General features: G+C 39.8%; 1 protein-coding gene across 1 annotated transcript; it reads left to right on the top strand.

Annotated features, from left to right (window-relative positions):
* Positions 1 to 22048, top strand: LOC102445123 (fructose-1,6-bisphosphatase isozyme 2). The gene is made up of 7 exons (XM_006135894.4): positions 1 to 309; positions 6452 to 6614; positions 7953 to 8045; positions 14470 to 14610; positions 15841 to 15978; positions 17123 to 17242; positions 21310 to 22048. Exons 1-7 carry the CDS (start codon positions 137 to 139, stop codon positions 21502 to 21504), a joined length of 1023 nt encoding a protein of 340 aa, XP_006135956.1. The 5' UTR covers positions 1 to 136; the 3' UTR covers positions 21505 to 22048.
* Positions 22049 to 22725: the final 677 nt, after the last annotated feature.

The following is a 22725-nucleotide window of genomic DNA, read 5'->3' as shown; positions in this document are numbered from 1 at the left end:
CATGGGCTCAAGAACATTTTAATAAACCATGTCTAGCAAATGAGCCAACAGCGTCTCCTTAAAATACAACAGCTAGTGAGAAGCAGCAGGAAAGCAACTTGTTCTAAGAAGATAAAAACTTTACTTGCCAGGAAAGATGTCGGACAGAAGCCCCTTCGAAACAGATATGCTAACTCTGACTCGATACGTTATGGAAAAGGGACGACGAGTTAAAGGCGCTACAGGGGAGCTAACACAGCTGCTTAACTCAATGCTGACTGCCGTCAAGGCCATCTCCTCTGCAGTCAGAAAGGCAGGCCTCGCCCATATGTGAGTCCTATTTAGACCTATGCTGGGCGTAAGGGGGAGGAGAGGGATTTGCCTCTACATGAAAATGGGAAAGGGCAGGATTTTGTGAATTTAAAAAAAAAAAACTCATACATTAAATTCAATATGCCTCTCTTAAACTAAGTTACTGAAATTGGGAATTCTGAGTTCAGAAATCTAGCAAGGGCTGGAAATAATGCACATGCCAGAAGGGGGAGTGTGCGTGTTTATGGAAGATTTTACAATTGTTCCTAAAATGCCCTCTGAGACTAGCTGTGGTTCTGCAAAATTTTAGTTTAAAAACTGAGTCAAATGAAAGAGAAACAAAACCCTAGTGCCGTTATTTCTGTCCTGTTCATTGTATTATCTTTGGTGTAATTTTAAGTCTTTGAACATTTACAGAATATCATACTTTAATATCTTCTGCTAATGTCCAAACATATTATCACAGCTAGTGTCTGAACTGTGGAAAATCAGGGTTTCCCTTGGGAATGCTGATGTCCATGTCCATTATTTACAGCATTAACAATATTAGTTCAGCAGTGCTAATAGAAGGCCTTCTTCTGCCCTTATTATGTGTATCCAATTCCCAATGGTGTCATGGTCACCTGAAAGTGGGGTGTGCCTATGCAAAGGACAAGCACAACCACTAGTTTGGCTTCTGGTCTATTGGAAGATGGGAATTGAGGATCCCCTTGATACAGTCTAAAATGAACTGACCTGTTTTCAGGTCAGTATAATTGTATAATTGAAATATATTCTTGTAAATATGTACGGGGTGTACACTTAATTTTGAGGGTCAGTGATGTATAATGAAGGCAGACCCCATTAAGCAGTTTATTTCTCTACTATGTGGCAGTGGAAATTGTCACACTTAGGGTGTGTCTAGACTATAGGGTTTTTTCGAAAAAACGTCCCCTGCATCTAGACAGCCACCGAGTTCTTTCTAAAGTAAATCGAAAGAACGCAGCAGTTTTTTCGATCACAGAAAAACCTCATATTACGAGGAATAACACCTTTTTTCGAAAGTGCTCTTTCAAAAAAAGTAGTGATAGAGATGTAGCCGTGTTAGTCTGGTGTAGCTGAAACAAAATACAGGACTATGTAGCACTTTAAAGACTAACAAGATGGTTTATTAGATGATGAGCTTTCGTGGGCCAGACCCACTTCCTCAGATCAAATAATGGAAGAAAATAGTCACAACCATATATACCAAAGGATACAATTTAAAAAAAATGAACACACATGAAAAGGACAAATCACATTACAGAACAGAAGGAGGATGTAGGGGGGGGGGGAGGGAGGAAGGTGAATGCCAGTGATTTAATGATATTAGAGGTGGGGAAGGGGAAATGTCTGTGAGTTAATAGTATTAGAGGTGATAATTGGGGAAGCTATCTTTGTAATGGGTAAGATAGTTGGAGTCTTTGTTAATTCCCCTGCGGAGAGTGTCGAATTTTAGCATGAATGCCAGTTCAGAGGATTCCCTTTCAAGTGCAGATTTGAATGTCTTCTGAAGTAGGATGCAGGTTAGCAGGTCATTCAGACAGTGTCCTTTCTGGTTGAAATGACAAGCAACTGTTTTTTCTTTGTGATCCTGTCTAATGTCTGTTTTGTGGGCATTGATTCTTTGGCGAAGTGTCTGAGACGTTTGTCCAATGTACATAGCAGACGGACACTTTCGGCACATGATAGCATATATTATATTTCTGGAGGCGCAGGAATATGTATTCTTGATCTTATAACTCACTTGGTTAGGCCCAATTATTATATAAGTTATAAGATCAAGAATTGATCAAGTTATATAGCGTTACAAGATCAAGAATACATATTCCTGCGCCTCCAGAAATATAATCTATGCTCTGCCCCAGGCGTCCCCAAGTCAGCCGCTGCTGAAACTGACCAGCGGCTGACTACAGGAAGCCGGAGGCAGAGTTTCTCTGCCTAGGGCTTCCTGTAGTCAGCCGCTGGTCAGTTTCAGCAGCAGCTGAATCTGGACGCCAGTTCCGACTTACGTACAAATTCAACTTAAGAAACCTACAGTCCCCATCTTGTACGTAACCGGGGGACTGCCTGTATTTAAAAAGTGAACGCTGACTTTTTGAAAGTTTTCTATTCAACACAAAGGAGAAGAATTTCAAAGGGCAGTTAGGAGCCAAATGCCATTTGTTTCTTTGGAAACCTTCCCCATAATACTAATCATTCATTAAGTATATGAAATGTGGGCAGATTATCGTGGAGTGGATACATATCTGAAATCAGATGTTGACTTCTACAATTAATCATGAGCCTCCTGAGTCGCACTCTTTTTTTTATCAACTAAATAAGTTTCATCTGTATGTCATACTAAATCATTTCATAAAACCACACATCGTAGCAAAGCATGTCCCAACAATTTTTATAGTGAACTGTCACAAGAAAAGACTTAAAAATACCCCATTTAGAAATCATTGTACTTTCATGGGTCATTATTTCCCTCTGAGCCGAAAGTGGCTCCCGCTTTTTGCCTCAACAGAGAGAGCTGTTACTGACAAAGTGACAGAGTTAGAGCAATAGCTGCTGTGTTAATGTGTGCTTAAACAAAGAGTGAAGCAATCAGATAGGGAACTCTGCTTATTAGCTCTGGTGTCTGACCTTCTGTTGGAAAACGTGACCCTTGTTTCACAAGAGTTTATCTGCTCCAACCTCACTTTGTTCCCTCACTAATGTTAGTCCTTCGTAAAGTCTGAATATTTCCAGGTGCAACAGGAGGAAGTATTGTGGAGTCTGTTCATGGCAATCTTCTCTCAAAGGGCATGTCTATACTAGAAAAATATTTCAAAATAACTAAATGTGAAATAACTCCCGAAATAACTATTTCAAAATAAGCTTATTCCTCGCAAAAGCAGGAGTACAGATTTCGAAATAACCAGCCCGTTATTTCAAAATAATGGGATTGGTAGTGTGGACGCTGCACTTATTATTTCAAAATAAGGAGGGTTATTTCAAAATAACTCCCAAATGTAGACCAGGGCAAAGAGAGCTGAATGAATTGCATTGAAATCCTCAGCATGGCACTAACAACATATCCTGACATCATGGCTTCCAACCCTATGTTGCGAGCTCAGGGGAGGGGATCTATTCCTTTCCTATCCTGTTATATTTTTACTGTTACAGCTGACATTCCACTGCCAAGTGTCACTGCTGTGCAATGGCACATGCCCCAGTGCTGCTCTACAACACTTCTTGAGAGCATCAGTGCAAGGAAAAGAACCCATCAGATGATCTCTGGGACAGTGGAGGTGACAGCAGCAGGTCCCCATATTCTGGGGGCGGGAGGGAACAAACTCAAAGGAGACACGGGGAAGGACATAGATTTGAGGGGATCACTTCTCATTCCAATACTGTATACATTAAAACAGAGGTTCCTTCTGTCTCAGGGGTGGATGCATCAGTGATGACTGAAATAATGTTTGTGTATGTTTCTTTCCCACCCCACACCTCCAAGTTTTGTGGTTTGGAGGGAGGGGGCACTGAGTAGAGTGTGGGGGAAAGAGACAGTTTCATGAAAAAGCTATTTCAATCTAGATGCAATTTCCACAGCAACCAGGGGGAAGTCACAAACATTATTATGGTAGCAAAATAAACAGCAGGGACAGAAAGATTTTTAACAAACAAAGCTGTTTTCAAGCAAATTTTCCTAAAAACAAACAGAAATATTTATAAAACCTTCAAAGTACAGGTTTTCCATGAAAACTCAGCAGTAATTTCTGGCAAGTATCAGAGGAGTAGTCATGTTAGTCTGTATCTGCAAAAACAACGAGGAGTCCTGTGGCACCTTAAAGACTGAGGGTATGTCGACACATCAGCATTATTCTGCAAAAACAAAGAGTGTGTCTACATAGCAAGCCATTATTTCGAAATAATGGCGAGCTAGAGGACTTCTTACTCTTACTCGTGTAATTCTCATTTCACAAGGAGTAAGGAAAATCAGAGGAAGAAGCTTCTTCCTTCGACTTCCTGCCATGTTGACAGCGCCAAAAGCCAAATTAAGCTATTTCAACTTCAGCTACGCATTTGATGTAGCTGAAGTTGCGTAGTTAATTCAACTTTTGCCCTGATGTGTAGACGTGCCCTAACAGATTTATTTGGACATAAGCTTTCATGGGCAAAGACCCACTTTGTCAGATGTGTACATACAACTCTTTCTGAAGTGCAGTCACTGATTGCAAAATGAAGCCATCTGGTGCTCTATAGGGGCTATTACACGAAGTAGAAAATCTTGCATGTGGAAAATATTAGGCAGATTACCAAACTGATTAATTTGTGTGCCATTTGGGATCCCTTTAAAATTATGGTTAGGGTCTGATATAAAATGACATTGAGCCTACTTCTGTTTTCTATAAAGGAAGTCTAAATCAGAAGAAAATAAATGGTTGTATTCTTTGCACATCCTAGTTACTTTATTTTCCTCTGCTTCACAGTCTTGCTTATATTTAAGAACCATTGTCAACAGTGAGGCTCCCCAAACCAATATAGCTTAAATATAAGTGGTGAATAAGGCAAGCCTGCCACCCCAAAAAATTGATGAACCCCAAGAACACAACTTAATTTTGAAATCTTGTTCATCACTGTATTTAAAAAACAGAACTCATCATGATGTCCTGAGGGAGTTACAAATCACGGTTCTCCACAACAAGGGCTCTTAACACAGAAAACCACTTCAATTTCTAAACATTTTTTTTTAGAAAAGGAGAGAAAATAATCAGGGCTACTAACCAGTCCTTTTTAAAATAATCAAATAAATATTTGCTTTAGAGGAGAGCAATAAAATGCTACTAACAGGGTTTCTTATTTGCTTCCCTTGGTCTCAAAAGTGACTGAACCAGATAAGGTAGATCAAAAATGTATTTTCTGAGTTGAGAGTTTTGCCTTAGAAATTTTTTTAAACTAAATCTCTGAAAAAATCAGGGTTTTATCAGGGAAATCCCATGACTGCCTAATGTAGAGCATCATGACCATTTGCTTATACAACAAATAGATCTTCATTTGGAGGTGCAGCTCAGAGAGGGAAGTAGTTAGACAGTGTCTGTAGACTGTAATATGAATTGGGGCCTGGTCAAGGATCTATCTGACCCCAGATGTAAGTTAAAGATTCCTCATGGGCTGGTCTAATTAATGGAGATGATGAATAGCTCCCCAAATAGGCTGTTCTGGGACAGAGAAATAGGTTCTGGTCACACACTCTGCTATCTCATACAAGCCTCCATCATTTGGCTACTTCCCCCAACAGTCACTCACAGCACGAACCTCACAGAGGTGTTTGAGTATAGAGGAGGGCCATTCCAGTGTCAAGAGTATTCCCTATAGGTCAGTTAATGTGACTTTTATAGTGGCTGAATTAGTATGAAGAGCTCAAAAGAGAGCCCAGAATTGAAGCTACTTAATTTCCTTCCTTTATACTGGGGCTACTCAACACATGGCTCATGGGCCGCATGCGGCCCACAGCCTGTTTGTTTGCAGGCCTCAGTGCAGTTTGTGTTTACGCAGAGCTCAACACGCGGTCTGCGGGTGGGATCCTTTGAACATGGGCTCCACTGGGAACACGCTCCATAATGGCGAGTCAATATAATGGTCTTTTGTTGATATGCATTTTAGTAGTTAAATTCCTGGACTGTCATTGCTCATTAAAAGTGCTGTCATATGGGTAGAAATCGGGTTAATAGTGCATTTTATTAATATCAGCAGAACTGACTTAAATGGGGTCTGCGTGTTGTGTGGTCTTGCCTTAATCTTTGTATTCATGCCCGTCAGTGTGAAAGAAGCTATTTGCATATACTTGCATATATATTAGCATGTACATGCAACCACACGTAAGTTGCAGCCCTTGGCATGTGCTGAGAGTATCACTGTGGCCCCCGGAGCTTCCAAAGTTGAGTAGCCCTGCTTTATACAGATTTTCATTTACCTCCAGGAATGGATATCTACAAAGGTATTTTAAAGACTTGAGTGTATGTGGGAGGAGTGGAAAGTGGGACATGGGCAGGGAAAAGTCACGGTCATCACTTTTCTGAAGTCTTAATGTTCCTGTCAAAATACAGGCCTGTCTTGTTGCTTAGAGGTGTCTTAGTGTTTTCATGTCGTGTACACATCCTCTTTTCTTTAGGTATGGAATAGCAGGAACTGTCAATGTGACTGGTGATGAAGTGAAGAAGCTGGATGTGCTATCTAATTCACTGGTTATTAACATGCTACAGTCCTCCTACAGCACCTGCGTCCTAGTCACAGAGGAGAATAAAGACGCCGTTGTCACTCCACAAGACAAGAGGGTGTGTTCATATGTCCATGTTCTTTCATTTAGCAGCAGGTGGTGCTGTTACTCCGAGTATTGAAAAAAGGGATTAGAGACCATGTCATCTGTAAAAAAGCAAAAAGGCACAAGCTCCTAAGCGATAGAGAATCTGCATATTATTCTACTGCTTAAATGATTAATTACAGGGGGTGAGCTGTTTTCAATAAGTAAGGACTCCTTGCTAAAGACTTGTAATTAAAAAGGGGGAGAAGATAATTATTTGTGAGCATGATAGTGAAACTGGGATCTCAAAATACATGTTCAGACTTTTCTGAACATCGGCGTGACTTATTTTTATGTGCATGAACATTTACCCATGACTACAAGGAGTAAGGTGCTACTCAGTGTGAGCAAGGGTGGCAGAACTGGGTTCTAAATTAAATGCCCTAAGAGAACAAATCGCTTCCTACAAGGATTCCCACATGTATGGAAACACCTTGTATTATGATACCTATTCCATTAATTTAACATCAAGTCCCAAGAAAATAATAATGTACAGTTCAGGATTTGGACTAACACTCCACCAACAGCCATCTATTCCCCTTCAAGCCTCACTTCATAATCCATTAACTCCCAATACAATTTACATAAAATTTGTTTAATAAACCAAGAAATACTTAGAACAAAACCACACTCAGTTCCTTTGCCTTCACACTATGGTCTTGCCTCACCCCGATCCTTTGTGTAGTTATAGTGTCAGCTGTTTGGCTAAGCCCTAAGTCTCTGCATTTCAGTGATGTGCTGTACAAACGACAATCATACATTTGGTCTGGATTTGTGAAGGGCATCTGGTTATCTAAACATCGTAAGAAAAATATAGTATTTACCAAATTAGGAAAAAGATACAACAGGTCAACAGGCAACCCCCGCACTTATGACCTAATTGGTTCCTGGAGAACTGTTGTAAGTCAAACCTTCGTAAGTCGAACCCTTATTTCCCATAGGCTCAGTGTTATAAATGGCAGTTCCATTCCATTTCATACCCTAAAAATACCAAAATTGACTATGGAAATGGGAGAGAACTAACCTAAATAATTCAAATAATGCACAAAAATAATTAAAAAGTGAAGACCGATGTGGCAGAGACGTACACAGTTCAAGCAGCAGCTGCAGACTGGCGAGTCTGACTGACCGTGTGTGTTTCCTGTTTTGGGATGACATGTGGAGTCTGCGTCGTACGCTGTCATAAATGCAAGCTGTGGATGTAAATTGGGGGGTTTTAGGAGCTCACATGAAAAAAATGGTCATAAATGCAGGGGGTTGTAAGTCGGTGATCACCTGTATTATTTAATGCTTCTCTTTTCTGTCCTCTTAGGGTAAATATGTAGTGTGCTTTGATCCGCTAGATGGCTCTTCCAATATAGATTGTTTGGCATCAATAGGAACAATATTTGCTATCTACAAAAAGGTAAGTTGAACAAAACACACAGTGAACCAAGCATTTCCTCTATATCAATTCCCTCCACTTTCATATCTGGTGTCTTTTGATCCCAACAGAGCTTTAGAAAGATAGTGACACTGAAACACAATGAAGATATAAATGTATCAAATAATGGATTTAATTTTAAAACGAAGCACACTTAATTGTCCATATGAAATTCTTGGGCCAAAGCACTTCCTTTTCCATCCCACAGAGTAATTTAAAAATTGCTTCTAATTATAAGGCAATTGTTAGCTCCATCAATTCTATTTACCCACTTCAGTCAATGAAGGGAAGGGGTAGAGCCCCAGTGTCTAGGTGCCGAACCAAACTTACGTAAAGTTCAGATCTGGAATATTGGTTCCTATCCATCTCTACAACTCACAGTATTTGTTTGCCCACTAGGGAACTACAAAGAAAAGCCATTTAACCACCAGCATTTGCCAACAGAGTAATGTCAATTCTCACAATTTTACTGTTTGCAAGTCTCACAATATTTGGTGTTTTTATGAAAGCCCTTGCTCACAGTCAGATGATTACATCTCTGTGGTGCTGCCTGCCTCCCCATCCCCTGTGTTGCCGCCTCTATCAGAGGCAGCGGAGGAGACAGAGAGGGGAGGCTGCTGTAAAGCATCCCCTGTCCGCAGGGGTCTTCTGTTTGCAGTGGCCGGGCTGGCTGTGAACAGGGGCTGCTGCTGGAGCAGCCTCTGCCTGCGGGGCCAGCCCCAACAGAATCGGTTATATCTCTTAAGTGCACACTACACAGCATCTGATTGATAAGGCCTTGAAAGTCAGTTTTACAGGCATCTGATCCTTTGACTTCAGCCAGATGGTCCATTCACCTATCTGTCCTTTGCTTCCTTAAAGTTGTCTTGCTTTGTTTATTTGTATAAAACTATCAAAACAATATTCCTGCTGGTTAAAGGAGATTTAAGGGAAAGAAAGAGGATACCAATACCATCCACTCACGAAGAGAAAAGAATGTAGACAAAACCAAGAGAAAAAACGGAATAAATGTAAGATTTGTTTTATTGGTATGAGAAGTTCAATCTACATCTATTTCTTCTCAGTCTCTCTCTTCCTTGCATCACAATATAAGACTTCAGGGATAGGATATGAAAAAAACAGTGTACAGGTTGAACCTCTATAGTCCGGCACTCTCTGATCCTGCAACGTCCGTGGTCTGGCATGATTTTAGTTAGCCAGATGTCACCTTATCATGGGTGTGGCCAGATTTCCTGTGGCCCAATAAAGTTTGTTTACAGCCACCAGTCCTGGCTCTCAGTGTTTTCTGCTGTTATTTAGCTCTAATTCGCCCCTAATGTCTTCTAAGAGCCCAGTAAGCAGGGGAAGTGTTAGTAGTGCTGCTAGACAATATTGATCTCCTGTGGTCCGGCAAATCCTCTGGTTCAGCACCGGTCATGAGCCCATGCCTGGCAGCAGTGGGGCCATAGCCCAGTGGCAGTGGGGCTGGAACAGGGCCAGAAACGGAGCCGGCCTCAGGAAGGGGCAGCAGGCTGGGAGGTCAGTAGCAGGGACCTCCCCTGGTCCAGCAAATTCCCTTATTCAGCACTGCTCAGGTTCCAAGGGCGCTGGACTTTTACCAGCTCTTATAGCCTATACCAGCTCTAGCCTATACCAGCTCTTATAGTGATTCCTTCCCTCCAGTCTCCACGCTTTGGGAAAGTTACTTATGACAAAAATGTCATTCTAAGTTTGTATGGTGTTTTCTGAAAGATATAGTAAAACTTCATGGAACTTATTTATTCTACCTTGCACAATGAACGGCTGGACTGATTTTGCCAGAGTCTGAACCTTTGATTCTGTGGAATCAGAAATTTCAAAGTCTATGCCAACCCATACCCTATACCATAGCCAAAATATTGTTGAAGGAAAAGAAAAGAAGATACTAAGGTTGTATAAGGCTTCCGCTTTCTGTTTTAATTTATTAGTTTACTTTTTATCATAATTCACTAGGACCAACCTATTTCACAGACTTTAAAAGCCAATAAAATAGCCATAATTTCCAGCATTATATTTTTACCTCTGAAAAGATTTTCATTTCTTTGTGGAAATTTGTCTGACACTGAACTTTCCTTCCTCCTTTGGTTGTGCAGAGCACAGACATGAACAAGATATAAAAAACAAGCAGAATTCTGGCCAGCATCCATTTCCCTAGGGAAAAGTTCCTTTGGTTTTTCAGTATAGGCCATCATTGTTTAGTTTCTCACTCAGGACTATTGGAAGTGGGGGAGGAGGATGAAACAGTCATAAGTCTGCAACAATCACCTCAAACAAATATACCATGTTTGAAAGCAGTCTTCAAGAAAAGATTTATTTATATTTGCTTTACATAAACATCAGGGTCTGTAAGGTCTGAATGAGAATCCTTTGGTTTCGGTAAATGTGGGGGGCAGAGGAAGAGAACATAAAAGCTAGCTAGACAGTCACAATATTGTTTGCAATCGGTACATACAAGTTTATTTTTTAGATTTCATTTTGTAAGGAAGTAGTCAACAGTGAACAATAACTGCTTTTGATGTTGATATGCTTGTGTGCACCATAGGTTAGGGCCGTTAAATTTTGATGAATCAGCTATTTGCGTAGTGAATGGAATTTCTATCGACTATTTGATCAGTCAATAAAGGAGTGCTTGCTATCCCACTGTGCCTCTGCCTTCAAACGTACAAGAGCTGCCCGTGGCTTTTGTACATTTCAAAGGAAGAGGTGCAGCAGAGAACCAGCGCAAGTGGGAACCTGACTGCTGTGCCTCTCCCTTAGAAAAGTACAAGAGCTGCCTGCGGCTCTTGTACATTTCAATGGAGGAGACCAGCAGTTGGGACCCCATGCAAGCGGGAACTGCTTGTGCCATTTCCCTCACTGTGCTTCTGGCTCCCCTGTGGAGATGATGCTGAGGGGGAACCAGCTTTTAAGCCGGCTCCCTCCAGCACTGGCTCCTGCCCACCTCTTGGTGCCTCTGATACAGAGGCAGCAAGGGCTGGGGAGCGATTAGTCAAGTAGTGACTTAACTACCTGATAAGCGCTTATCAGGTAGTCGACTAGTCGTTTACATCCCTACCACAGGTATATAATTTTAAAACTGAAGATTTTAAGGCTTGAAAGTATAAAAATCATGTTAGTCATGGCAAGCTACCCGTCTTTGATAAAAATTATATAGGAGAGTTAGCAGCATGAAGTCAGTATTAAGGATCTAAAATGTGCACTCATATTAATGCACATTCTTTAATACACTGTAACCTTTCTGAATGAGCTGTTTTGCACTGAATCATTATTAGTCATAACATAAATCTGGTAAATGAATTCTTCATCATGGGTTCACAATATATGACTACATGTGAATGCATTCTTAAGAAATTATAATGTACACTATGTCTTAGCTCCTAAGGAGCCATTAAGGTGCTCTGTCTAAGAATAATACACCATAGCTCAGGGGTTTACACACTTTGGGGCACAGCTTGTAAGGGTAAGCCATTGGCTAGCCATGAGACACTTTATTTACCTGACCATCTTCAGGTACAGTCACTGGTAGCTCCCAGTGGCTGTGGTTCATCCTTCTTGGCCAATGGAAGCTGCAGAAAGTGGTAGCCCAGCCCACGCTGCTTCCTGCAGTTCCCATTGTCTGGAATGGTGTACTGTGGCCACAGAGCTGCAAGCGGCCATGCTTAGAGATGCTAAGATAAAAGCATCTTGCAGCCAGCTAGCAGCTTATTCTGATAAGCTGTGACCCAATGTTTGAAAACTCCTGATGTAGCTAACCCTGTCTGCTCTTATTTGAGCCTATATTTCACCTTCCAGTATGTCCCCATAACCACAGACACAATCAAGTAGATTTCACTTCATTTCCTTCTGCAAACAGTTGTCATGTTGCTACATGTCATTACACAGTTGCTATATTTCACCAATGTAAAAGTGGTCAGAAAAAGACAGTGAGGGAAATGTTGAAAAATCAAAAACTTTAGACTTTTGGACAAAACATAAAAACCCTTAAAGAGCATAGAGAATAATGATTCTTAGCATGTACCACAGAGTCAGAAAAAGCAGAAGTCAAAGATTAGAGAAAAATATTATTATATCAGCTGCTTGGCCTCCCTGCCAGAACAGAGGTGTGTCCGACTATAGTTTCTAATGTTTTGTTCTGTATACTTTACAATCTCCCAAGCAACAGGGCTTCCTTCCATCTCTTCCCTAGGAAGATTATTCCAAAGTCTAATGCATCGATCAAGAAGTTTTATACGGATAATTTTTCCTTTTATTAATGCAATACAATTACTGCTTTTCTATCCACTTTAAAACTTTCATAAACTTATATCCCTACTTCTATCATTTCCTAACCAAACTGCAAATATTTATCTCTTTCAGTCTTTTCTCTTTCTCTGGCCCCTGATATTTCTTTTTGCTTTTCTCTGAGCTTCCTCCAGTCTGTAAATATGTTTCTGTCAATGTGGTACCTGGAGATAAATACATTTTTACGTACAATCTTACAGAGAAGGATTTTGTCAACTCCCTTCTCTCCTTCATGAGGTGACATTTCTGAGAATACAACTCAAAATTCTACTGTACTATTTTGCTGTCACGTGGCATAATGAATTAATGTTAATTTGTTGTTCTCTATCAACCTTAGGTCTTTTTCAGCATTACTGCTTCTCAAGTTGGTCCCGTTCATTAAACAGAAACATTTGACTAGCCATTCTCTAGTTTTATATATCATCTTGCATTTTTCTGCTGTTTTCTGCTCTCTCTTTAAGTCATTTTGAATTATGTCTCTGTCCTCATGGGCATTTTCAGTTCCTACCAGTTTAACATCTTCTATTAATTTAACTCACACGTTGCTTACAGATGTCTATAGAAGTTGTTAAATAGGGCAAACACAAATCACTTCCTCTAGTAGACACATCTCCTCAACAGCAAACATTTTTGTTTAACATTGGTTTTGCTTGTTGTGGCATTAAAATCAGTTTTCAGTCCTCTAGGATTTATTTATAAAACACCATATATATTTATGCATTATATAAATAAGAATATTAGTGCTCCTTTTCAAGCTATCTAAAATGCTTTATTGTTTTTACAAACATTCATGTAAAGAACTCTATGTAGGGAGTTCTATTTATTCCACTTTATAGATGAGTTATAACCCACACATGGAGGTTAAGTGACCTGCCCAAGTCATCAAGGTTCGTACTGGAATTCATGGGTCCTGTGCTCCTATTCTCTTGCTTTCTCGCCCCTCATAGTGGTCTCTAAAGGTGTGTCTACAAGGCTTAACTCAAAATAAGCTATGCAAATTGAGCTACTTCAATGGTGTAGCTTATTTTGAAATTGAAATTGGAATAGTCTACACAGTACTTATTTCAAAATAGAGCACATGGGTACGTCTGCTCAGCAACATTATTTTGAAATAACTTAAGCCCGCGTCTACAAAGCAGACAGTTATTTCAAAATAATGTCAAAATACTGTCAAGCTGGAGGACTTCTTACTCCGACTCCTGTAATCCTCATTGTACATGGAGTAAGGGAAGTCGGAGGAAGAGTGCTCTATTTTAAAATAAGAGCTATGTAGAAGCTCCCTACACAAATTTGCATTGCTTATTTTGAGTTAACATCTGCTGTGCAGACACACCCTAAGTTACGGCTGAGGAATAGTGGTGGGGAGGTCTGGTAGAAGCTTGCACTGTGACTGCCTGTGCTGTTCCTGTTCTGTACATAAATGGAAAACTTTGATCTTCACAAGAGTCTGCACTAGCAGAACCTAGTGCATGATAAGTGCCTTAATGATGGAAGTAGACACTGGTTTAGAGAACTCAAAGCAAAATCATGAAACAGGCACAAATGTAATATAAAATTAAAACCAAAACCTCAGAATGCCTTATGAAGTGTTCTTGTGCATATTTGGAAGAGGGAAAATAAAGTCTTGAAAAGTTAATCATCTGTCAAAGGCCTATGCAAGTCTTCCTTCCATAATTCTGCAATATTCTATAGTACTTTTTCGTGAAGTACTGTATTCCTTCAGCAACTATTCACTATACAGAGTATTAGCACAAAAGTACATATTATGATTTGCTAGAAAAATCTTATTACATATGTTTTGTCTCATGTTGCTAGTAATCTTTCATTAACCCACTAAAATGTAATGTTAAGATAACAGCTTCCCCAAATGCATCCTACTGGCTCCATATCATAACCAAATCTTCCAAATTCCGGTCCCAGAATGCACCAAGGCTCGTGCCAACCTGGGTTAGATTACTAGGGCACAGTCAATTTTAATTGTTACAAATTCCTAGCTCAACATACAGAGGAAATCTTGGAGAACATAGGTTATTTTAAATTAGAGTTCTGCTTTTATTGTTTTCTATTAAGACTGCCACCTTCTATAATGTGGTAATTCTTTTCTTAGACTACAGAAGATGAGCCCTCTGAAAAGGATGCTTTGCAGCCAGGACGAAATATTGTTGCAGCAGGCTATGCCTTGTATGGAAGTGCTACGCTGGTGGCTCTTTCTACCGGACAAGGAGTGGACTGCTTCATGCTAGATCCGGTATACCCAAGATGTTAATTACTTTATACCTTCTTGTTGCCTTTTAGTATTTCATGTGCTAGGCTTTACTTATTTTCTCATTTCCTATCCCTCTAGTCTAAAGAATATTATTTGTGTCATTCTCCCATTTGCCCATGTCCTGTTTTAATCCATATTCATCCTACTGGTACTTGGTAATACAAACCCACCTTGGCTGCTGTACTCTAATCCCATTCATGAAAGAGAAGAAAATGAGACCTTGTCTCTGTGCATTAAGACAATAACACATCCCTATACTAGGAAACATTTAAGAAAACTTATCATGGACAGTGCAGTGTATTTGCTTCCAATGAAAGGCCCTATCCTATCTTTAAGGGTCTCAGTTAAGCTTTTAACTCAGCAGATGCAAATATTAATTGTGTGTATAATTTGTATATACTTATACCCCTAACTGCCTGACTATCTCAGCAGGTGAGGCAGTTTTACTTTAAATGATTTAACTTGCATGCTCAAATATTGCAAATGCAAAAGTGTGCCCAGAAAACTGCAGACTGCTTCTCAACATCAGGCTCAAGAAGCCCAGAGAGCATTGTACAGGGAGCTTGAGAAGAAGCTGGCGCCTTTAGAAAGTCAGCACACAGTGAGTGGAATCTTGGTTCCAGTGAGGCCAACCAGTTTGCATTGACTTCAGGGAATTGACCTAAGCTCTGAAAGTAACTCACTGAAGAGAAGAATGGGGACAGAATTGATGTGAAGGACACTGAATTAATTGATTAGAATTTTAGGGAGAAGCTGGAAGCTCCAAATCATTACTCAAAATGTTCAGAATAGTTGACAAATACACACACTGGGGATGCACAGGGTCAGTTAAAAATCAAAAGACAGATCGAAAAACAATTTTCCCCCCAAAAAAAGTCTCATTCTTTTGAGGCCAATCTCATGATGTTTTCAGGTATGGTGTTTTTAACATTTGGGATTCATAATACTGGACTGGTATTCATTTTATTGTATTAATAATTATTTCTGAGATTACTTTTGTTCACATTGAAGATACAGCAAGTATTCCTGAACCTAATGCAGTTTGCCAGCTTGAGATGTGTTTGAAACAAAGACAAGTCATATAAACAAATGCTGATTGAAGGGCCATGCTGTGCTGAAGTCTTTCAAACTTTCCTTTAGGCTGGTATTTCTATAGAGTATGCAAGATATCCTGCTGACTGCTAGTAATTGGTGCACCTAATTCTTCTACAGGCTCTTGGTGAATTTGTTCTGGTGGATAAAGATGTGAAAATCAAGAAGAAAGGGAAGACTTACAGTATCAATGAGGGTTATGCTAAGTATTTTGATCCTGCGATGACTGAGTATTTACAAAGGAAGAAATTCCCTGAGGTGAGAAAATAGCAGCTTTGTAATCAGCTAATGCAGAAAGGGCTAATACTGCTTTGAGCGCAGTATTCCTCAAAGAGGAGGATAGGTTTGATTATTTATTGAATTATAATCCTGATCACCATTACCTACAACCTGGTACATTAGGGGAAGCTACATGGCTAAAGTACTTTGGCTTCCACTAATCTGGAAATCATTGTTTAAAAAGTCAACTGTTGTGGGAGCCAAACTCACTGGTATTCTGTAACGGTGTGGAGAAAGATGTGTTATAAGCACCAGTGTTTTAAAGGACCTCTGAAATTATCAATGCAAAATTTGGACATGCACCTATTTTCAAATATACGTGCATGTTATGAACTGAGCTGCATAATTATTCCGGATGGGTAAAACTACCAAGCTTCACAAGTTTACTTAAATTCCACAGACACACTCACACTCTATATATCACATTAGGAGCTACTGAGTTAATATCAAATTGTATCCGGATGCAGATACAAATTAGGCATTTCTGAGAGTCTAATCAGAGGAAAAAATGTATTTCATTGGCATTCATGTCCCTGTTATCTTTGAAAGGGGAAATCTGGGCATTGTTCCAGCCATTATGCAGCATACATTAGCTTTCTCATCTGAAAGAAAAACATATGAGATACTAAATTGTAGCTGTGAGAATGCTGGAATGTAACAAAGAATCAACCAAGAAGTAAAACTTGAAAACTACAGGGAATACTGAATGTGCACTTGCTAGTGTCTTGCTCCTAAACGGAAGTCAAAGATCAACTTTTTTGTCAGTTTGCCTGGTTGTTGTGGTGCAGGAGACAGCTGCACTAAAATTACGGTAAGTCGTTTCTGTTTTATATTATTTGTAGCATGATCATGCAACCAGCTGTATCTGTATCTGCTATGTGTCTATCATGGCAAGAAACAGCAAAACCCTGAAAGAGGAAGCAGCATTCCCAGCTGTCCTTCCTATTCCCATATACTTATGATCATAATATTAAGTACAGTATCCCATAAGTGTTAAGGAAATAAAACTTTGATTTCTGTCTCGTAACAAAATGAAGAGGACAATGATACATTGCAGTTCTGCCAGCTATTCTGCTTGATACATAATACAGCTTTAACTTCAATGTTTCTATTTGTTTTACAGGATGGCAGTGCCCCTTATGGCTCTAGATATGTGGGTTCAATGGTGGCTGATGTTCATCGCACCCTGATGTATGGTGGGATATTCATGTACCCAGCTAACCAGAAGAGTCCTAAGGGAAAGGTAAAACTGTCTTCTAAATTTACTGTACCTAATGCTGCTGCTTTTCCAGAATGAGAGACAGAATTGTAGTTATTTATGCACAACGTCTTGAATATAACTTCTCTTGAGCTGGCTTCGGAGTATATTAAGGGTCATGAAAGTCATAGCATTTACAAATTAAATTGGGTCCAACTCAACAGTGGTCCCATCTAACATGCTTCTGACCTTTCCAATTCATCCCATTTATGTTTGTTTCTAAACCAATCACTGTGTTACAAACTACACACACATCCTGCAGTGGAGTCAGAGACTAAAGACTCAACCGAAGGAACAAATCAGTAAGTACCTGTTGAAGAGAAGGAATTGATAGGAGCAGGGAAAGAACTGGTTTCAGACCATGCTGACACCGCATTATGAAATGATTTCCAAGATTGGTTTTTTTAAGCCATTCCAGACAACATGGTTCCTAGGGCAAACTTGCTCATAATGTCTGAATGTTAAAGACCATCTAGCTGGACTGACCATTTATTACAGAATATGTGAGGTGGTCATGCGTGTGAGAGAACTGGCTTTACACATTTTCTTTTTCAGTTAAGTCTTTGTATGTGGAATAATATAAAGCAGCTGTCATTGTCAAGTGAGTGAGATAAGAGACAGGAAAAAAGGGACATCCTGAAGGTACTGGCAGGCATATACAGAGAAGCAGCATACATGAAATGTGTATTGTATTCTAGACCGCTGAGCAAAGGGTGTATGGATGTGGGATCTTCATTTTACATGAACAGCTGTGCCAGATACGGTTTAAAAAAAACATATGCTGAAACTTCACTTTCTGCACCTTCTTTTAAAGGGAATAGTGATTTTAAAGTGGATTCATTTCACAACTTTTGAGAAAGCAAGAAACAAATGTAAGATTCAAGGGTTTAAGCTTGTGAACTAGGTAATGGCTGACCTGAATTGTGTTGTCATGAAGGAGCGGGAAAGGTAACACGTAATTCAAGACTTTTATTCAGGAAGTCTGGGTGCATTGTGCAGGAGATGTATTTAGGTGCGGAAAGGAGTATTTTGGAGACACTGTTTTCTCAGTCTGCTTCCAAGATCTCTGTTTTTAATATGAGTGGGGACTGCTTTTTAATGGATGTCTGTTCAACACACAAAATAAGAGGCTTTCTGGGTCACTGTCAGTTCAGAGGAAAAGGGCTTGTGATCAGAGGTGAAGGATCAGGATCACTGATTCTAGACCTGTTTGTACAGTACAGTACATCAATTCATCCTAAGTTAGGACAAGAAGCAATGGGCTTAAATTGCAGCAGGGGAGGTTTAGGTTGGACATCAGGAAAAGCTTCCTAACTGTCAGGGTGGTTAAACACAGGAATAAATTGCCGAGGGAGGTTTGGAATCTCCATCACTGGAGATATTTAAGAGCAGGTTGAATAGACATTTGTCAGGGATGCTCAAGATCAGTATTTCTGAAAGTGTTCCATAGAATCACTCTCAGAAACACATTAAGCAGGTGCCCTGGTTTGTTTACTTACCAGTGGCCTGGCCCATGCCATTTCCCGCGGCTCCCCTTAGCTGCAAAGGACAAAACGGAGCCAATGGGAGCCGCAAGTCTCCGTGTCCGTGGTGCTGATAAATAAACAAACTGGGGCAGCCAGTTTCAGAGAGTGATTCTGCTGAACACTTTCAGAAACACTGCTCTAGATGGTGCTTGGTCCTGCCGTGAAGGCAGGCAACTGGACTTGATGACCTGTTGAGTTCTAGTATTCTATTATTCTAATGCTATTCCAGTTTGAAAGACAGTACTATTGCAACTGTTATCCAATCATCCTCCTCCATGCCATGAACATTCCCAACACCATAGGCAGTGGGCTGAGAGAGCAAATATGTGGAGTTATACCTGGGATAGATTTGGTTGGTCCTTGGATTTTGGAGCAGACGCATATGATAGGCATGCTAAATGAACAACCTGGTACAGCACTAAGGCCACTCTCTATAGGTCAAGTTAAAAATAAGAGTGTAAAGTGTACAATATATACAACAAGAGTTAATCTTTTTGTCTCTCATTGCAACAAACAGTATCGGTCTATTTGCAGATGCTGTTTGGAAACTGAAAATGTTAACCAAATATGGTTGGTGGATCTATTATTCACAATGCTCTAAAGCTTTACAAAATGTTACTACATTTAAAGGAAGGATGCTCCTACCTTGAACTAAAGTGAAAAAGTATGCTTTTGACCTGGACACAGTGGTGAATCAGAAACACATGAAGGGATGGATTTTAAGCAGCAGCTTGAAAATTTACTAAACCCCACCTATGGGAGCTATGCTACCCATCCTAGCACCCAGATTTCCATATAACAGGCATTTAAGTAGTTCCAGTGTGGGATTCTAGGGATCCCATTATATAACCCAAAACTCAAGATACTTTCCTCTGCCTACTTCTAGCATTCAGCTTGCTCTTCTGAATCCTGCCACCCACTCTCATCCGCTTGTGAGTGCCACAGAGGATACCAAAATGGGAGTTTCCTTCCTGTTAAGGTGGATGGATGGCATTCTTAAGGTTTATAGTCACATTGAAGCAGTGACAAACCCAACCTGATTCTGCAATGACATCATGGCTGTTTTGTAGCAGGTTTTCTTTTTTGAATTGGCCATGCCATAAAGAGAATTCAAAGGTCATGGCTACCACAGAGAATGAAGAGGTGCTGGATGTATGTTACCTGTTAGTGGGACATTGTGTACTTAGAATGGCATTTAAACAAACTTTAAAGATAAAAAGTAAGAAAAAGTGAATGCTATGTGCATTGTTTAAGTGTATGAAATTCCTGGTATGATTGCAGTGTGATCACAGAAATTATTACAGAGTTGGTTGCATTCCATTACATACTTCGATATCCCCAAAGCACAGTTTATTTTTGGAAGGGTGTTTTATGTTTGTATAGGCTTTCCCATGCCACACAAAATGCCTACCTTACACGCGTGTTAGGTAGACAAGTATTATTATCCCTAGTTTACAAACGGAGACCTGAGGAATAAGCGTAATAAGAATTTTATCCAAGCAGATCTTCCAAAACCAAGTCCATTAACTTAACCTTGTTAAATCACTAGCTTTTCTTTTTTCAGTGACATTGGAACAATTTGTGTAGTTGGGATGCTGAGAGCCATTGAAACAAACTATACATGATGGAAACTATTTCAAGACATAGGATGCAGTTGCATCCCCAGCACCTCTAGTTCCAGCTCCACTGAGTTTTTTGGCATATGATCTACATCCTTGCATTCAAGCTGGAACATTTTAATGATGACATATGGAAATCTAGGCTGAAATTTCTGTTAACATTAATAAGTATTAGGGGCCTACTGGACTTCACACTATATGGACAATACTTTTCTAAAATGACTATAGTTATTTGAAAAAACTGAGTTACTGTCTGCCTGAACTCAGCGCATTGTAACAGGTTTAGTCACAGTTGTATAGTGTTGCATTCAATTCCTGAAACTTGAGAATGTCAGCATCAGGTTTCAGACTCCAAAATATTCTGAGCAAACACAACTATCCCAGCTATAAGATAACAAATAGGCCTGTGGGAAGGCGCTAATTTAACCACTTCAGGGCTGCATGCAGCCTCAAGAATCTGGAAAAACTTATTGCCAGTGCTCTCCCACCGACCATATACCCTCACTTTGAAATGGACTATTGATACTTCTGTACAACATCACTGCGTTCTTCTACAGCCTCTACCGAAGTGGCAATGGATGGCAGAAACAAACACTTTAAAAATCTCATAATAGGAATGGGAACATGATGCTTATGGGGAGAACATTATTGTTAAAGGAATCCAGAAAGAAGGCTGATGAAAGAGAGGCTATAAAGAGGCTGAGTTGAATGGTTAAAACACTGGCAGAGGGTCTACACCAGAACTCCCATCATTTCTAACACCAGTAAAACTATGGTGGTGATGTTTCTCTAGTAAGAGACTTACAGAAGCCTGCCAAGGTCATAAAGGGAAAGTCAGCACTTTTAAGTTCTAAGAAGTGCTTCATTTTCCCCTCCTAACTGTCCTGTGTTTTGTGTCTTCTTACAGCTCCGGCTCCTTTATGAGTGCAACCCCATGGCTTTCATCATTGAGCAGGCAGGTGGGATGGCTACCACAGGAACTGAGCCAGTGCTGGATGTGAAGCCTGAGTCTATTCACCAAAGAGTCCCGTTCATTCTTGGTTCCCCAGATGATGTGCAGGAATACCTCGCCTGTGTGCAGAAACACCAGAAAAGCAGCTAATGGCATTCACAGCCCAGATGTTCCACCTGCACCAGCTACATTGCTTTCCACAAAGAGAAGCAATCAGATTACTTGAGTTTCCAAGGTATCAGTTCCCCCTTTCATTGACAACTATAGAAACAGTGAAAACTGTTCCTAAAGGTTTTATTTCCCCTTGAATACAAGTGCAAAAATTCTTTAGTTTCAGTTTCTATAATACAAGAGTAGAAGCCAAGTCCTAATTTTAAGAGTAACAGTAGCTACTTGCTTCACACTAACAAAGGAAGTGAATTGTTTGGGTTACACTATTTGATTTAAAGCTAGATGTCTGATAATGCAGTGACTGGGATTGAGACAAAGCATTTTTATGTCAATATTCCAGACTTAATTTAGATATTATGTAACTATTTTCTGCTGGAGGTTTTGCTGCAGGCAATTTTTATTTTGTCAGCCCACATTCTATCCACAGTCTTGTGATCTGAGTATGTTTATGTTGCAAATAATATTTGCATTGGGTAATTAATAAAGATTAAAATTGAATTAACTTTCCATGGGAATGGAAAAATGCTTCATATGGTGCCTGAAATCATTTCTATTTCCCTTCTGTCCAGAGTCCCATATAATTTCACACAAGCTAATACCACACAGCAACTGCCACATCTCAACTGCTCTTTATGAAGGATTTATCATGTAACACTTATACTTACTTACACTTCTCCGGCTACACATGGTGTGGTCTTTATCTAGCCCAGATAATTCTAGTACATCCATCACCTTGATATCCAGGTGCTCTGTCTTATGTGTATCTATGTAAATTATGGCCTTGTAAATCCATTATCATGACACTGACTATATTACACTTCATCTTAAAAGTCTGGAACTGCTTTTTTCTTTGCATCCATCATTTTAGTTTTTTGTCCACATTTATACTTTGCAAGTTGAGAGTTATGCTCAACAAGTGAGTTCACTCACATTTACTTTACTCATGCACATATATACATTTGTAAACCAATCTACATTACTCTTATATAGAGAACAAAGTGTGGGTACAAAATTTGTATCCACATCTGATCTGTGATCCTCAAAAATGATATAAAGCAAATTACTTTTCATTAGGTGATGTAGCTACTTTCTGGCTCAACCTCAATGTGGGTTTGTTTCGCAGACTCAACCAATAAGCAACTATCAGCCCTGCCTCAACCACTGCACATTTAATTTAATTTGCAATATGCATCCTACAAC

This window comes from Pelodiscus sinensis, chromosome 6 (genome assembly GCF_049634645.1).
Source record: "Pelodiscus sinensis isolate JC-2024 chromosome 6, ASM4963464v1, whole genome shotgun sequence".
NCBI lineage: Eukaryota > Metazoa > Chordata > Testudines > Trionychidae > Pelodiscus > Pelodiscus sinensis.
The sequence above is the reverse complement of the archived record's forward strand: the minus strand, read 5'-3'. Positions and strand labels throughout refer to the sequence as shown.

What these genes read in the sequence shown, in the direction of transcription:
- LOC102445123 (XM_006135894.4), top strand. Translation starts at nt 137, where the DNA reads ATGTCGGACAGAAGCCCCTTCGAAACAGATATGCTAACTCTGACTCGA. An exon ending in TCACTCCACAAGACAAGAGG is followed by an intron (nt 6,615 to 7,952) that starts GTGTGTTCATAT and finishes CTGTCCTCTTAG; the next exon opens with GGTAAATATGTAGTGTGCTT. An exon ending in TATTTGCTATCTACAAAAAG is followed by an intron (nt 8,046 to 14,469) that starts GTAAGTTGAACA and finishes TTCTTTTCTTAG; the next exon opens with ACTACAGAAGATGAGCCCTC.